This window comes from Grus americana, chromosome 3 (assembly GCF_028858705.1).
Source record: "Grus americana isolate bGruAme1 chromosome 3, bGruAme1.mat, whole genome shotgun sequence".
NCBI classification, from domain to species: Eukaryota; Metazoa; Chordata; class Aves; order Gruiformes; family Gruidae; genus Grus; species Grus americana.
The window spans coordinates 38,755,460-38,773,357 of record NC_072854.1 but is presented as its reverse complement, the minus strand read 5'-3'; the positions used below and the strand labels follow the sequence as shown (position 1 = coordinate 38,773,357).

Sequence of the window (17,898 nt, the reverse complement as noted above, 5' to 3'; positions counted from 1 at the left end):
CTATTACTTCCAACAAAGAAAAAGTCTATGATCTTCCACTTAATGTGGACTAAACCCACTGCACTAAACTACAAAATTACATCCCATTTCGGTCCTCAGAGGCAACATCATCTTGATTCTTTACTGAACCCTCTAAGCATTTGCCAACAGTTGCACACTCTTTAGGAGAGCAGAAGTTTACATTTTTACTGTGTAGAAACAAATTTCAAGACAAAGCTATTTGGTATTATCACATACAGCCCCAACATCAGTTGCTTATTCTATTGGCTAAAGCTGCTAAGAAAACAGAAAATATGTAAAAAATTGTCATTAATGCAAATAATTCAGAATTTCACTTTCTGTTGGCTACAACTACAGTTGAACAGCTATCCAGAAGTCAAAACTAAAAGCCTTATATACATAATAATATTTACGTACATAAGAAGTGTTATCTCATTCGGAGAAATAAGTGCTTTGAAGGGACATCATGAGCAGATTTGTACTCAACAATGAAATTTTATTTAAGTGGTCAGCGATGAAGGTTTTTTTTTTTAATTTGATAGAATTCATTTTTTCCACAAAAACAACTAGCACACTAATACAGAAAAATTGAAGTAAAAAGATCTGGTTTTACAAACGAAGATAAACAAAGATAGCTGAAATTCAAGTTCAATTTATTTTAAAAAATAATTCCACAGCAAAAGCTTCTTTTTAAAATATTTTTCCACTTAGTGTCTTTTTAGACAATCTTTGATAAACTGCAGATCTTGGTAAGAGTATTACAGTGCTTGCCTGTCACCACCAAGACTTGGCTGCAATTGTACCTTGATACAGAAGCATGATATGCAGTGATTACAACCTATCCCCTCATGAGTGGGCTTCCATATCTTATTTCCCAGAAAAGGCACCTACAAGAAAATGATGTCTTAATACCTATGAGAAAAAATGCACTCTGTCACTGTGCTATGTGTTTTGGTTTGTTTTTTAATGGGAAAGTTCTACTTTACTTTTTTTAATACTGCATTTAAATTTACCAGGATGTTGACACTACGACGATTAGTTTTTGTTTATGCTTCCTAATGACTAGTTTCGTAACAACTACCTAAGAGTAATGTCACCAACTTCCCTACACTGACAATCTAATTATATTGAATTGTGCTTTCCATGCAATACTATTGAGTATAAATAATTATTCCTCCAGGAAACTAAGCACTTAATCCTTCTCAAGGAGCAGAAGCAGTATTGAATATTCTTCTGAATCTGCTGATACATCCTAAGATACAGTGTAGCTCCCTGAAATTATATTAAAATTTTTAAAAAATCCCCTTCGACGCTGAAGAAAATCCACAATTTTGTTCTTTCCTCCCAATTAATTAACAGATACAGTGGCCAAAATGTTAGTCTAAACTCAGCAGGAATTTGAGAGTCCATAGGCAATTTATCTGGGAGTATGACTTTCCCAGCTTCAGCAGAAAAAGTAGGGGCTTATGCTAATTGTTTCTTCATAGCACAGAGCTATCACAGGCTTCCAGTATCATCTCTGCATTATGTTATTATCTCTGAAGAAGAGCTTCATCACTTTATTGTAGAATTTAGAATTGTCTGTTGTAAAAATAAAGATTAAATAACTCAAAAGTACAGGGGCTTGGGTGGGGCCATGGTGGTCACCCCCCCCTTTACAAACTCATTCACAAATGCTCTCATATGAAGAAGTAATAACAACATAAAATCAAGTAAAATTTTCAAGTGTCAATCCTGCCTGTTTTTCAGCCCTTTTTTCCTGTGTTCTGAATACAATGGAAATGTTTGAAATTATCAACACACAAGGAAATACTACAGAAAAACTCAAAGACAAGAAAAACCCGAGGAATTAAACATCAGTGGTCCCATAAGCCCTTACTGTTCACGGCCTCAAAATGACCTTGACATCAAACTGGAAGTGTGGAAACATTCTAAGTAAAATGGTTACTTTCATTAGAAAGTTTCAGTAACTTACCAAAAGAACTACAAATACACAAAAACTGAAGTAAATAAAAAACCCAGGTACAGCAAGACAACATAACTACTTTCCAATCTGTTTCCAGATTTTCAGGTACTTTCAAGAAGTGGAAATTATCAGTTACACTGTCTTCAAACAAGACTCTCATATTAATGGGAAATAAAAGGTAATGCTGAGAGTAAACAGTGGAAGATAAGTAAATCCAAGTGAAAAAAAATCAGAATATTTAAGGCAACGCATATGTGCTACTCTATATATAGTGCTACACAGAAATATCAGATATAAAGCTATAAAATAGCTTTAACTAGCCGGTTTAGATCTTCAAAGCAAAGCAGCTCTCACAAAGAACTGCTTCAACACTGGTACTGCTTCTGCTGCTCACGCTCAAATCCCAGTATACATTATGCCAGTTTTCAGCCATGATAAAATCTGAGGAACTCTACTTCTCAATGAAATAGGGGTAAATTACTTCATTTACAGCACACACACTGCTGGGGGTTTTTAATAGCAACCGGTATATCATGTAAGTATAGCTATTTACAAAGCTAGTATGTCCTTCCTCCGCCCTGTTTATAGTCCTCACTGATCTTTCATCATAGCTACACACTGGCATAGTGTAAGTGGCTAAGTATAGCAAATCAGACTCTGGTCAGCAGCATACACATTTATGGTATCTTACGACAGGATTTACTTGTTCTTTACTAGTACTTGACATTATGTTCTGCCTGTGTTAAAAGCACTCCTAGTTTAGGCACAGGTAAATAGGCAAACCATGTGTGTACAACCTTGCTAATATTAATATCCCAGAATGCAAAATAAACTAAAGTATAAGTAGTGTGAAGGAGAACCTCTATATCTGTAACACACTTTATACTAAGTGTTTCTGCAGTTTATCAAAGAACAATCTAATCTTTTCTTCAAAGATCTATTTAACTTCATATATAAAATGCATCAATTCATTTATTAGGTCAGAATTACTTATCAGGCTGGCAGTCTTGATTATTTTATTTCTGGAGTAAAATTATTTTGCTTCAGAAAAAGTAATTTTGCATACAAAACCAACTGCACACCCAATAAAGATAAGGATATTATCCAGAGTTCTTAATTATTACTTCTGTGCTCACACTGCCCAAGGTAGAGTTTCGTCACCCATAACATTACTTTGTTCCCACAGGAGTGGAAGCAAAGTTGAAAACTCTGCAATTTAGAGTAAGGGAACACAATTCTAAGAAACGGAGAATGGCTACTTAAGATTAAACTGAGTGAACAGAAGCCTCCAACACAGATTTTATGGCCGAGCTGAAAGCACAGCGCTGGAATAAGGGAAAGACATCTAGGCCTAAACATTCTTCCTCTATAAACTTTCTGGCATGTTCAATTTTAAATTAGGGGGTTTAAAATTAAAAAAATTGCATAATAAAATTTTCTGGAGTAGGGATTAAAAAGCCATAGATTGCAATATATTTGCTAGATTGGTCACCCTTGTAATCAGGGAACTGAAGAAACTCAGGCTTAGCAAGCCCTTTAACTTCAGTTTTCTGGAGATTCGATTTAAACTGAGCTCAGGTAGTGATACATAATAAAGTTATCCAATACCTATAACACTTCTCTGCATAACATGACAAACACTATGTTGGAGACTGACTTCTTAAAAAGCTGCAGAGTGATCATCTAGGAAGCACTGGTTACTAATGCTCAATGTGGATTTTTGACAACTGAATCCAATCATCCTCACTTTCCTCGTTTGCAAAGGATCTATAAAGCCACTATATTCTACACCTCTTGTTCTTTCAGGTTATTTTCTCATTTTGTTTTCCATAATCATGAAAAGCGATGAGGGAGAAAATGAGCAATGGACAGTGGACAACATATTAGTCCAGGCTGTATCCCGTCAAATACAGAGGATTATATTGAAAAATCTAATATTAAAGTGGATGACTTAACAGTTTCTGAAATTCTGAAGATTACTTTCTACATAAGCTAAAGGTAGCTAAGGTGATGTGCTTTTATGCAGTCTTCCTTTTTGTAGCATGGTAATCTCTCAACTTCAAAGGCCTAAGTAGCATAACCAAGAGCCAATAACAGGTGTACAACACGGTGATCAACATTTAATTAGCTCTTAAAAGTGTATGGCTTTGCTTTCACACATAATAAGGTAGACTAACATCAGTAAACTTTTCAGCATTTAGACAGAGGGCCAAGAGGGCTTTTGAGAAGCTGGACAGCTGCAATAAGCATCAGGAGCATGCTTATATATATTTTTATACATATATATGTAAATGCGCAGAAATTTTTAATTTAGCTGTAAAAAAAAAAAAAAGAGCCATCACACTGATCAGCCTAATGCATTTTGGTGCTGCATCGAGCTCATACTATTTTGTTACTACAAAAGGAACTCATAGGTAACATCTTTTGCTTCTTGCAGACATACCAGCTTATTCAGAGCTAACTTTGATACCTATACATGGCTTGAAGTGCTTTGTTTAATCATAGCTCAAGTTACAAAGATGTTGTTCCAGCACCCTGGAACAACATTACTGTGTTGAAAGATGTTACTACGTCTGTAGTAACAGTTGGAAGTGGAGGGTTTTGTTCCTTCACTACGGTTACTCCTATAACGATTGACACAAGTTCATGCACTCTCCCCAGGGTCTACTGGAGGTTTTCATACAGCCAGAAAGGATATTCAGCACACAGGTAGCCGTGAGATGCAACAACACTCAAGCAGTCTTCACTTTCCCCTACTAAGTTCTTCCAGACTTTCTGCAAGCCTGGAAGACCTCCAATTCTATTGCAGGACAAAACAAACCAACAAAGCAAAGCAAGAAAACACCTCTAAGCCGAACCCTTTCAAGGAGAATTCCTGAGCAGCTTTCAACAAGACCAGAGAACATTCCTGAAAGAAATGAAGTATGACTACAGGAAAAGAAAGTCCTAGGAGAAACAAAATATGCCTAAAAGGCTCCAAAAAGTCTTAAAACAACTGGTAAAATGGTGATGAAAATGCTCACCTCTGTCCGTGCGTTTGATAAATGTATTATGACTCTCCAAGGGCTGTCCTAGCATTTTCCAATGAATGTTATCCTTTTTCTTTAAAATAATCTCTACTTTCCCAACTTTTTCAGCAATATTCACTAGAAGAGAAAAGGTTTCATACCACTACTTTTAGTTACATTTTGTAAAAAAAAAAAAAAAAAAAAAATTTTACTCTTCCATTGTAATAAAATTTTAGAAGGATTAGTCATTTCTCAAGACACACAGAATTAATTCATTAAATTATCAAATTAAATGTACTGCCAGCTATCTCTTTATAATGTTTTACAGTGCATTTAAAACAACAAACACTAACTTAATATGCATAATTAATGTATCTTATTTACTAAACACAGTGTGAAAAGCTTCAAAGCCCATCTGGTCAAAAAGAATGCTCATGAATTCAGAGTCTTCATTTATTGGAAAGTGGTAGCTACCACTATTTACTTCCTCCTTTCTTTTCAAGGCCATTTGAATGAATAATTAAATCCAAGAAAATCACTGTCTAAGCAAAGAACAGTTTACAAATACACAACGGAACTAACTTCTAATTATTTTAACATTTAGTCGTACTCAGAGGGATCAGAGCACCAACTCAATACTTTCGGAGGCCCAAATGACACAATTTTAAAAAGAAATTATTCAATGTTATCGTTTGATTGTGTCAGAACCCGGTAGTAAGCAAAACTGAAGTATCTGATGAGTCAGAAAAATAAATTGAAGTTCCACATTCTGATATTAGAAAAGATACAGAAGTGCTGCAAGAGATGGAACTTACCAGCCAAGTCTTCTTCAACTGCATGATCTAAGTCTGAAATAAAAAGAAAAAAACTCTTATTTTAAGCAAAACTAAAATTACATTCTAGTCATCATATATACATACAGTTTGAAGCTAGAAATACTGAGTGAACTTATTAGTTGCCTAGAACCCTATGCATCTTTATCCAGCCCCGAAATTTCACTCATGCATCATATCACTCCCAGTGACTTCTGCAGGTCTAATACAGAACATTAACAAAGGCATCATTTTCCCCATTACTTCACTCATGTAAAGCTAACAATCTGCATCTGTCTGAATCATTCCACTTGCCCTTTTTGAATAAGGGCATTTTGATAACCATCAAAAACACACTTGAAGAAAAATTTTATAGGACTTTTACACCACTTTCTTACTACATCTTATTCCACATGTAAAAAATTAAGTACATACTAAACAAATGAAGATGTGAGTTGATAAACAATTCCTTGACATCAAGGTACTTTAAAGTACTCATCTCTAATGAGAGAGGAATAAAATATTAATCACTATATGTAAAATGCATATGGTCTGATGAGAGGGTTTTAATAAAGTAAAATGAAAATTCAGTATTTTAAACTGCAAAATTACAGCACCTACCAACTTCTACAAGATATGAGTGGTCATCCACAATGATCTCTCCCCTTAATCGTTTGTCTTGACAGTCAACTATCACCAACTCTGCATTCATATCCTTTCATAGACAAGGGAAAAAAAATTAATTAATAAAGTTTTCCCAGAATTCAAGCTGGATCACAACTGGATCTTGTAATTCTCTCTTTCATAAAATACACTTACCTTCTGCTTAGTATATATGACAATGGTGATCAAACTATCTGTTTGGAACCAGTCATAACTGTAAAACAAAAAATACAGTAAAGAAAAAATATATACTTACTTTGGGCATACAAAAATATATTTAACTAGCAGTTTTCAAGCAGAGCTTCTTTCATTAATTTACAAGCCAAATACATTATTTACTATTTTTTGAAGAGATAAGTCCAGAGCCAATAATTTTGAAAGGAATATTAAAATAAGAACAGTCTAATTATGCATCTTGATAGTCAGCACATTGTAACTAAAATTATATAGCATTGGTTTTGCTTACAAAGCATGTACATCCTCTTTGCAGTGTATGAACCTTCCTAAGAAGGTGATTCAAATCCTTGACTCCAGATAAAATTATTAAACAGCCAGGGTGGCATCCAGGAGCTATAGATTCCCCACACATACCATAAAACCACAGTTCTCTTCATCTCCCCACATCAAGATTTTACACTCCTATGTTCCCAAGCTGCCCAAACCTTGTAATAAATCCAGGGTAAGAAACAGAAAGTCTTCAAATGTTAATGGCTTGTATCACCTTGACACTTGCCAAGTAGTAACTTACCCATCCAACCCCAGAAAAGCTATTCCTTTCTCTAGGCTTTTTCCTGGGGACCATACATCTGACAATCTCATGCCTGGCTCTCCATCATATAACATCTGTAACTCTCACCTGACTCCAGCATCTTGAAGGTTGCAATCCTAGCAAGCGAAAGCCAACTCTGTCCTCACAATAAGGTTAACCCCTCGCATCTTCTCACTTCCCCAATGTCCTAACCGCTTCTGTCTGCTATTTGGACTCTTGGACCAGAAAAGAAGGCAGAGAAAGAGGATGCACCCTCTAGCAGACACTCCTGATGCCCAACACGTTCTAGGTTATACATCTTCCAGTCACACACTAGAACATGCCAGACACACACAGGAAGAAAGGCAGCAAGGTTTGGGGAGCGCTCCAGAAGGTAAGTCACATTCCAGTTGTTCACAAGACACAATATTTTACATGACTGCATGTAACTAGCTCAAAGATTACACATTCACAGGAGATTCTGATACCAAGTGAGAAAGTGAACCTTGGTGGCTCAACGCATCATGGAGTAAAACAATACCTCAGTGACAACAGCAGGCATATCACAGTGGGGTTTTAGGGCCTGCTTTGAGTATTGTAGAAAAACTTGACTACAGCTATCACATCTTAATATATTCCAGCTTGAAATTCAGTACTTTTGCAGGGCATGCCAACTCATACATTTATGGACAAATTAACTAAAGTCAAAAAAGAAATCAGCCCAGTTGGGGTCACTTTCCAGGCGTTTTCTCAAGAAGCAAGGCTGAGCAACCTGCAAATATAAGCCATACATTTGCATACGATGCAAAGCAGTGCAAGTGTTAGAAAACAACAGAGCAAGCCAAGAACTTTGCATCATCATCTGCCTATATGGTCAATAGGAGCTTCGGCAAGTCGTTTAAACCTGAATCTCAACTTTCCTAAGATGATGCTAATGATATATACTCATTTAGCTGAAACATCAAGAACTAACCATGGAAAAAGTTGCCAGCATTTACTAAGAACTGCACAGAATTGTTAAGTAGAATGTTCAACAGACAGTGAAAGACAAAGGTTTACCTTAGAGTTAAATCTTTAGCAGAAGCAGCCAGTACTTTCTTCTCAGGAAGCATACCTACAAAGAGCAGAGAGTCATTAAAATATTTGCTGAGATGCTCACTTAATAGAAATCAAAATCAGAGATGGTTTAGGTTTTTTTAAATTGAGCGTTCTAAATACATGTCCACAATATTTAGTGGCTTTATTTCCACAGGCTGACAGAAGTATTCATGTACTTTTTAAATTTTGTTTTTATTCAGCACTTTCTCTTGGAGAGCAGGCTCCTAGAACATGAAGTTCCACTTCAGAAATTAAGAGATCTATATGCCACAGAACATGCGCATGTAGCCCTTCTGGTACACATAGCTTGGTCTCAGTTTCATCTGTTGTTAGCTTGTGCTTTCACATTTTGTGATAGTGAAGCATGGAAAAAAGGTTATCCAAATTAATTTCCTCTAACAGAACTATTTATACAATTCAGATGAACAAATTCCATTTGGGATGTCTGGTCTAACCTAATTCACAAGTAAAATTTCACATCAGTCAGTTAAGCAAAGATATCAGCCTTAATATCTCTACTTTGCACTTTCCTAGCAATTTTCACAGAATTCTGCTACTAGCTTTAATTATTAAACAACATGAAAGAGTCTGAAAAAGCCTTTGCTAGGAGGCAACACTTGGTCACTCTTCGAAAATGTCAACTGTACTAATCTCTGGCCTTATAGAAACTGAACATATTTGGCAAAAACTTGAGCAGAGATGACAGATAAAAGCAACTGCAATCCTTCATCAGTTTTAATACAAGAAAGTGATACAGCATCATGATGGAGGAAGCTGCACAGACTGAACTATAATATGATTTGTAACACCACATGAACAGCAGAAGTTCTCCTGGACAATCATAGAATCATAGAATGGTTTGGGTTGGAAGGGACCTCAAAGATCATCTCGTTCCAACCCCCCTGCCATGGGCAGGGACACCCTCCACTAGACCACGTTGCCCCATCCAACCTGGCCTTGAACACTTCCAGGGAGGGGGCCTCCACAACCTCTCTGGGCAACCTGTTCCAGTGCCTCATCACCCTCACAGGAAAGAATTTCTTCCTACTATCTAATCTAAATCGACCCTCCTTCAGCTTAAACCCATTACCCCTTGTCCTGTCACTACACTCCCTCATAAACAGTCCCTCACCACCTCTCCTGTAGGCCCCTTCAGGTACTGGTAAGCCGCAATTAGATCTCCCCGGAGCCTTCTTTTCTCCAGGCTGAACAATCCCAACTCTCTCAGCCTGTCCTCATAGGAGAGGTGCTCCAGCCCTCTGATCAGCTTTGTGGCCCTCCTCTGGACTCGCTCCAACAGCTCCATGTCTCTCCTGTACTGGGGCCCCCAGAGCTGGATGCAGTACTCCAGGTGGGGTCTCACAAGAGCGGAGTAGAGGGGCAGGATCACCTCCCTCGACCTGCTGGTCACACCTCTTTTGATGCAGCCCAGGACATGGTTGGCTTTCTGGGCTGCAAGGGCACACTGCCGGCTCATGTTGAGCTTCTCATCAATCAATACCCCCAAGTCCTTCTCCTCAGGGCTGCTTTCAATCCATTCCTCGCCCAGCCTGTAGTCGTGCTTGGGATTGCACGGTTAGGTCTAAGATAACAGTTGGTAAGTGCTGGTTTCAAGACCATTCAAAAGCAAACCTTGCAAACCTGAAATGGCTATGCATAAAATAATTAACATACTAATTCTCAGCTACATAGATCATTATCTTCTAAACAGCAGTAAGTTTTGTAGTTTGACTACAAGTTTAAACACAGTAATTGAATGGCTCCACCATGTGGGAAGTAGATAAAAACAAAAAGAGCCACTCTGGTCTAATCCAATCTGTCAAAACTATTTGATCATCCAGATGGGGGAATTAACCCAAAGCAATTAAAACTCACTGGAATTACTTATTCTCCAATCCTTAATTACCCCTAAGTACACACCATCTGCAGCTGCCAAGGAAGCTAAATGGCAGAGCAGTCAGATCATTGCAAAAGAAAACCAATCACTTAATGATAAAAGCCTTCTCAAAGGCTAAGCCTTTCTTGAGGACATATACCACATCTTTACATTGGTCTCCATGGGTAAGAGGAATTCATGAACATACACACTCCTGTTTGCTTTTGCAGGTCAACAGAAACATATGAACAGCCACAATAAAATAGAATGTTCTGGCAAACCAAGTTATTTACTAATTATTATGAATAATGTAAGATGCTATGAGAAAACAAGAAGTCACATGGCAATAAAAAGACAATGATTCAGCTGATCAATGCACCAATTAAGGAAAGCGTTCTACTGGTCAAGGTGGTCATAAATAAAGAAGAGCTGGTGATGAAGCCAAAGGCTGATGGCAGGCACGAAATGAAGGAGTTTAAGGTGACCAGGATGAACAGCAGAATTACAATTCTGCATCTCACGAAAGCAAATTTCAGCTTGTTCAGGGAACTGCTTTGCAGAATCCGATGGGATAGCCAAACTAGTGATAAGTTTCTTACATTATCCTCGTAGCCACACTGGAAAGAGCTGGGTTTGATAGGTGGATTACATTCTGGATGGAAAATTAGTAGAAGTGACGGTCACAAAAGGTGTGACCAACAGTACGAAGTTCAACTGGTGACTAGTTACAGCTGGCATTCCCTCAGAAACAGGGAATGATGATGCTGTTTGATATTGTCAACAGCAACCTGAAGGGCACACACTGTCCTGCTCTCAGGAAGTACGTGGGCAAGAACACATCATGGGAAGCAGCTGAAACATGAAAGGTTACGGCTACCATTCAAAGGGACTCAGACAGAAAAAATGGGCTGACAAAAGCTCCATGAAGCTCAAAAGCAAATGCAAAATTTTGCACCTGGAAAAAAAAAATCTGATGCAACAAAACAAGTGGGAGGCCTGACTGGATAGAAAGGAGCTTTGCAGAAAACCTTCCAGGGACTTAGCAGAAAAGCCAAACTTGGGTAGATACTGTTTCCTTGTGGTGGTGAAGGCCAACTTTTCCCAGGCAAGAGCACAGCAATCAGTTCAGGGAAAGTGATCCTTCCTCTCTGTTCAGCATTTGTGAGACCACATCTGGAGTACTGTGTCCAGTTTTGGCTCCTCGGTGCAGGACAGACATTGATATACCAGATCAAGTCCAGGGAAAGGCCACCGAGATGTTCAGCAGCTGGAGCACTGGATATATGAAAGGAGGCTGAGGGAACTGTGTTTGTGCAGCAGGCAGAAGAAAAGGCTAAAGGAGAAATCCACCTGCAGTCTTCAACTACCTAAAGAGAAGGGGGTGAGAGCGAAGGAAGCATAGAGAAGATAGCCAGACTCTTCTCAGAGGGGCACAGCACAAAGACAAGAGGCAACAGACAAGTAACAGCAAAAATTCTGGTTAGGTATATGGGAGAAAAAAAAAACCAACCAAAAAACCCACACCAAACCACAAAAACCCAACAAAAGAAAAACCAAAAAGCCACACCTCTTCCCTTCCCATGAGGGTGGGATTGCTCCTGAGCAATCTGTTCTAGTATCAAAGTTCACCCTGCTTTGAGCAGGGGACTGGACCAAACAAGCTCCAGATGTTCCTTCCAACCTCAACTATTTTAGGATTCTCTGAAAGCTTTTTGTCCCTATTGCTTGCTTTGTTCTTAGAAGGCCCAGTACAAGCCTGACCCATAAACTCCAAATATTACTAAGAAAAACAGGAACACTTACGTTACTTATGCTAAAGAATTCCAGCTGGTTGAACCCAAAAATTTAGCCTTTTGTACTTGAAACTTTAGCTCAAACTCTCCTCCCATCACCCTTTTCCACATTGTAAGTTTTTCCAAGGTCTGATGTCCATATACTCAAACATCAGCTTGTTTTCAGATGATGGAACTGCCCAAGTCATTTATTTTACTATTAATATAACAGAAATCATCGTCATAATAGTTTGGAAGAAAGAGAAATTCAGTTTAGGTCAAAGATGCAAGACTGAAAAGATAATTTTTAAAATAAGTCTTTGATATCTCTGTTCTCAAACAAATACGAAGTTTTTAGGCATGCTTGGGTAATGGCAGTGTTTTGAAATTTTGACGTCTTTTGTTTGAAACTCGAGTATGAACAAATGTTGAAGAGCACATCAGGCTTCACCCACGCTGACTGTTATCACTAGCAATATATTCTGAAAACTTCAGCTTTAATTGCCCCTAACATTACATACAATTGACAAAATTCACAAAAATCAAGGATACATTAAGTTGATTGAAGCGACACACTTCAAATACAATTATTATTTCTACATTTTAGATTGATAAGACAAAAATGTCTTCACTAGTGCCAACAACTTCCAAAAAAATCAGAGCCCATGACATAGGCTTCTCTTTCCCCCTTTCAGACAATGATGCTTATTTCTAGTCTGACTTTGACTTAAATTTACAATAGCTAAGCACTGAGATGCAATAACTGAATATGAAAAACCTCATGGAAGGTAACCTCAGGAACTGACCTCTCCCATTTTGGAAAAAGTCTTGCTAAACAGGTAAAGTGAATACAACAAGCATCAGTATTTTGGCAATTTCGTTAGAATCTACCATCAGAATCACTTCCTATGTCTCCAAGTCACATAATCTGGACAAGAAAAGTTATTGCTAGAAGCATGAGGGGAAGCAAGATGGGAAGATCACTTATTTCTCTTTACCTGGATCTACTGTGAATATGAAAGATGCACAGGAAAGGTCCGAACAGCTAGACAAGCACAAAAAGTAAGGAATTCATGAACCAAAATAACCAAGAGGAGAACAACATTGAAATAGATGGTAAAATTAGTTTTCTACTTGAATATGAAATATTTATGATGTATTTAATGACTATTAGCTGCTAGTGATATCATTCTGATAAAATAGAGTTTGTTTTCTAATTCCCTCTGTCATTCAAAGCAAGATTAACAGGTTCCAGCAACTTCTTTGTTGCTGAAGAAAAAAAAAAGGATAGGCAGCAGACCCTGTCAAATTTTACCTTAATATCTTACAAGGCTATACAGCAAAACAGGAACAAATAAAATCAGTCTTGCTTACTTTTATATGACGCATGTTTAACTTTCTGTGTAGCTCAACACTTCTGCATACTAAAAGGTAAACTGCCTTTTAGAAGTCAAATACAACATTTACAGAACACAAAGGGAGGGCAAGGAAGACAATATGAGAAAGAAGAAAACAAATGAGAACTCAAATTCACCAGAGAAAGCATGAACAAGTTATCCCTCACTGTGTCTTGACTTGCTGGGACACTGTCCTGAGCACTTCTGTGGCTTAATCTTAAGACACATCTAGGTTTCTGCTCCTCCTGCCATTCCAAAATTTCACTGCTCTAGACTCCTTTTCCAAAGTTTCAGCCTAGACTTTTCCATGACTGAGTTGCACCTGTTCCCTTTCATGCCAATAGGTCAGCCTTGAGTTCAAATTGTATTATTTCCCTTCACAGGTGTTCATCTTGCTCCATCAACACACTCCCATCACACATTATTTGATGGGACTTCATAAGCCATATTGTTTTAAGAAGCCTCTTATACTAATATGACTAATCAGTCTGTAACATTTCCCTAAAAGCATCAAAATCAAATGCATAGTTCTTAATCACTAGCAACCAAAGCTACCTCCAGTACTCAAGGAAGGCTTGAATGCTTCCCCATCTCTACAAGGACTACCGTCAACCTCCCGATACATTCCCAGGACTACACTTGCTTCTCTTAGAGCTACACCAATTGTCAGCCCAGTCACTCTCACGGTTACATCTCAAGCAGTTCCGTCATGCTGTCATCAGCTAATTCACCTCCATTTCAACTTGCTTCCCAGTAATGACCCTTCCAGCTTTTAGTAGAGATTTATTAATTCTAAGTGTTCCCCAAGATTTTGTCTTCTCTCTCCTACTCCAGCCCCATGGCCACCTAGCTTTTCTAACACAAAGAAGGATCAAAAAGCCTGGCAATTTTGTAGCAGATTTCATAGCACAGTTATTTGTGACCTATCTTGTCTGACTCGAGCAGAAAGCTTCTCTATCTCATACCTCCCTTTTCTATACTACCCTACTGCTGTCTTGTAATACTTTTAATCATTGAATTCACAATACCTGATTAGAATTTTGCCTTCTGGAATTTCCACAGATCACTACAGCCTCAGGATCACATTCAAATATAAAGACAGACAGAAGTCTGGATAAACACTGCTTATTCAATAATACTCAAATAAGTTTAAGATTCACTCCTCACCTTGCTCCAGGTGAATACTTACCATTAAGCTGTTTCTTCTCTTCAGACAGAGTAGAAGAAATCTCTACAAGCATTAAGAAAAAATGAGCATGACAGTAAAAAGTTACAGCAGAGTACTTGCACACATCATGCGAAAGAAATAAGCCAAAATAAGGATCTCCAAATAAACCTTCCAAAACATTAATAGATTGACCAGGATGCTTCAGACATCAAGAAGTCACAATTAAATGCACCACTGATTACCATTCAAAAAGATTATGTAAATTTAAAAAAATATGTTAAAAATGATGAAAGGTGCACAGCACTGAAGGGTAGGAAATGCAAGAACCCTAATCTGGCACTTCATAACAAACATCACAGATTATCTTGTGCAATTATAAACTTCATAGGCTAAGAAGCTTGCTAAATCTGTCAGACTTTAGATGACACTTGTCTCAAGACAACATGTAGTAGACACTGCATCTGACCTACAACTATCTAAAACCCAATCCTTGGCAGAAATCCAGTAAAAAGAAAATCTTCCTAGAAGCTCCTTCTGTCAAATGGTTTTATTTGACAAGTTATCTGAGTTTTTCATTAAATGTACAGTATGCTGCAACTACTCCCAACAAAGAAACAAACATTAGCAGGAAAAATTAAGATAAAGACCAAGCAGGTGAATTACATAGTGTCAATTCACATATATAGTGCTCAATTCTGGGGGAAAGGCATTGTGCTCTTTCAGTCACATATCCTGCTGCTGCTCATAGCAAATCTGTGGGAAAACTAGTCCTCTGGGTGCATCCCGGTCCCCTTCTGCCTTCTCTACGTGCATATCTTGGAACATCCTATTATGAAGGCCCATTTTATATCCTCCTTTATGGGAGCCAGGTTTGGGGAAATAGGAGAAACCAACGTGTTTATCCTGCTGCCTTTTATGAAAACCAAAATGTGTATGTTTCTCCCCTATTCTTCTGAATTCCTCTAAGTGCTGTGCATCACAGCAGCCAGAGTTAGAGAAAAAATGCCACTGAGAGAGAAATGAAGGAATGGCTCCTAGAACAAAGCACCAAGCATACAGTATTGCAAAACAACTTCAGAGCTGACCAAGAATTGCCTTCATCAGAAGCTTTTGTGTTGTGCCTCTAAAAGGTGAAAACAAAACACTCCACAAGATGAACAGGACAGTTCACCCAAAATTTTTGGCTGAGGCTGTATCTGTCTGTGTATTCTGCTACACACTACTTCAAGCTTTCTGCCAGGATAGGCAAGTCATTCACAAAAAGTAATTTCTGATTAAAGATAATTTTTGTGTTCCAAAGTCTACTCTCATTTCAGTACATTTTAGCGCACGGCACTGAAACTGGCATTGCAAATTTAAGGACGGTTTGAGGCATTTCCATGACACAGCTCTACCTTTCTTCCTCATACGACACCACAGTTCTCAGCCTAATCTCACTGACTTAACAATAACACAACATACATTCCAACTCCCAAGTTATGTTACCACTTAAGTAACAGAGGAACATAGATACTAAGATACATCTATGAGAAAAATTAGCAGCAGAAAAGGGTACCAGACAAAGTAATGTCTGTGCTAATGTTTACAGCTGAGTACCCTGATGGGAAGTCAAGCAGTTTAATGCTGTACAGGTTTGCTGAGGGAGATGGAAGGAGAAGGGAGACACTGAAATAATCTCTTACATGCCTGGGTACTGCACTGGCCTTCTCAGCACATACAAACACTACACATTTCAGCGCACAGCTCCACTGCTCTGTAACATCACAGAAGGGACACTTCAGAATTTCCCACCATACCATCAAGCAGCATTCCCAAAATACAAGTTGGCAAAACACTATCATTAGCAACTTCAAAAGACTCTCCTTAAAAAAAACCTTGAGTACACAAGGACAAGCTTCAGCTTCCTTAAACAGTTCAGTGAGCTAATAATTGTACAACCTTCCAAAAAACCACCAGAACACCAGAAACTAAGCTAAACAACCACAAACCTTCCAGCAGTGCCTCAACAAGCCTACATCTGTATTGAGACTGCACCAAACAGCAAGCACCGATGCTTGCCCTATTGCCAAACACTTAACCTCTGCCACAAAATGCAATCAATGCATTCCATAATTTGAATTCCTGTCTTTCCTCTACACCTACGGGCCCATTTAATCCTATATTCAAAAACATGCACCTTAACTCTGTATTTTATTCTTCCATTTTCAAATGCAAACTTGACTGAACACAGTCTTCTGGAAGGATGCAAGACAAGAATTATTGCTGGCCGATAGCAAAGTTAGTCAATCATGTTTTTCATAACTAACTATTCAAAACAGAAGAATACATAGCCTACTAGGAATCACAGTAAACTCTGAGAATTTTACAAGGAATTTCAGCAAATCCAGTCTCTACTGAGTTTCATTCTTAATTAATGAAATCACATTTTTTTAACCCCAAAATGGCCAAAACAGACACATGCAACAGAACCATTCTTACACAGCTGGCAACCTTTATCCTGCAAATTTTGCTACAGCAAAATGGATAGAGCAGTCCTATTACAGAGGAAAGTAGAAGAAAAAGCAAACAGTAGAAAATGGACTGTCATAGCTGGCAAGGGCAAAGACATGTTTGTTTTTTACTGACTGGCTGTCACAAGAATTCCTTTCAGTTGCAGAAAAGTTAGATTAATGAAATCAGCAAGAGTCAGGTTTACTTTTAAATTTCTAACTCAGCTGACAAAGTTATCTTTAACACCTCAACTCCACAAAGCAGTTATGCTGTCAAGGTTTCTTCACATTTTGCAGCATTTACCTTAAAGGCTCCACACTGCAACGTGCAATATTCCTCTTCACATACAGACCAAACTCAATCTAACTGTTGGGCAATGTGATCTAAGTGCTAACCAGGTATGCAGCGCACCTTGTCAGAAGTTGAAGAGCTACAATAGATGGCTGAAAAGGATGCCTCAGAATCTGAGAAAAATAGTTACAAACATGAATTCTTTCATGTTTTCACTGCAGTTTTTCTAAGGGTCAATCTTCAGTAATAATGTCTGCTTCCTAGGTACAGGAAATTCTTGCTGTGGCCTACTAACCAAAACAAATATGGAAGATTAAAGTCTCTGGAAACCATCACCAGCATTGTAAGACAATATACTACATCTCTTGCTGTCCTGGCTCAGAGGAGTCTGTTGTATCAGCAAAATTTTCAAACTAAAGGACCCAATAAAGTGTTCTGGAAAGGATATCTGTCCTTAAAGTGGATTCAAATATCTCAATACGTACACAACTTGCCAGACCTATCTCTGGTGCTGAAGTGATTGGACTGAAAATATTGACTTTTATTTCAAGATTAGAGAGCTGCCTATGACAGTTTCTTCTTCTGATCCCAGGGGACAAAGAGGGATCT

General features: G+C 38.1%; 1 protein-coding gene across 1 annotated transcript in view; it reads right to left on the bottom strand.

Moving 5' to 3' along the window:
• Nucleotides 1–17,898, bottom strand: part of LOC129204267 (cytochrome b5 reductase 4) — a 42,857-nt gene that overhangs the window by 17,945 nt on the left and 7,014 nt on the right. The window contains exons 5-10 of the mRNA XM_054819892.1: nucleotides 14,530–14,571; nucleotides 8,257–8,311; nucleotides 6,606–6,663; nucleotides 6,408–6,501; nucleotides 5,790–5,822; nucleotides 4,990–5,112 (exon numbers count right to left, since the gene is read on the bottom strand). Of these exons, the coding sequence (XP_054675867.1) occupies nucleotides 4,990–5,112; nucleotides 5,790–5,822; nucleotides 6,408–6,501; nucleotides 6,606–6,663; nucleotides 8,257–8,311; nucleotides 14,530–14,571 (405 nt within the window). The remainder of the gene's footprint in view (nucleotides 1–4,989; nucleotides 5,113–5,789; nucleotides 5,823–6,407; nucleotides 6,502–6,605; nucleotides 6,664–8,256; nucleotides 8,312–14,529; nucleotides 14,572–17,898) is intronic.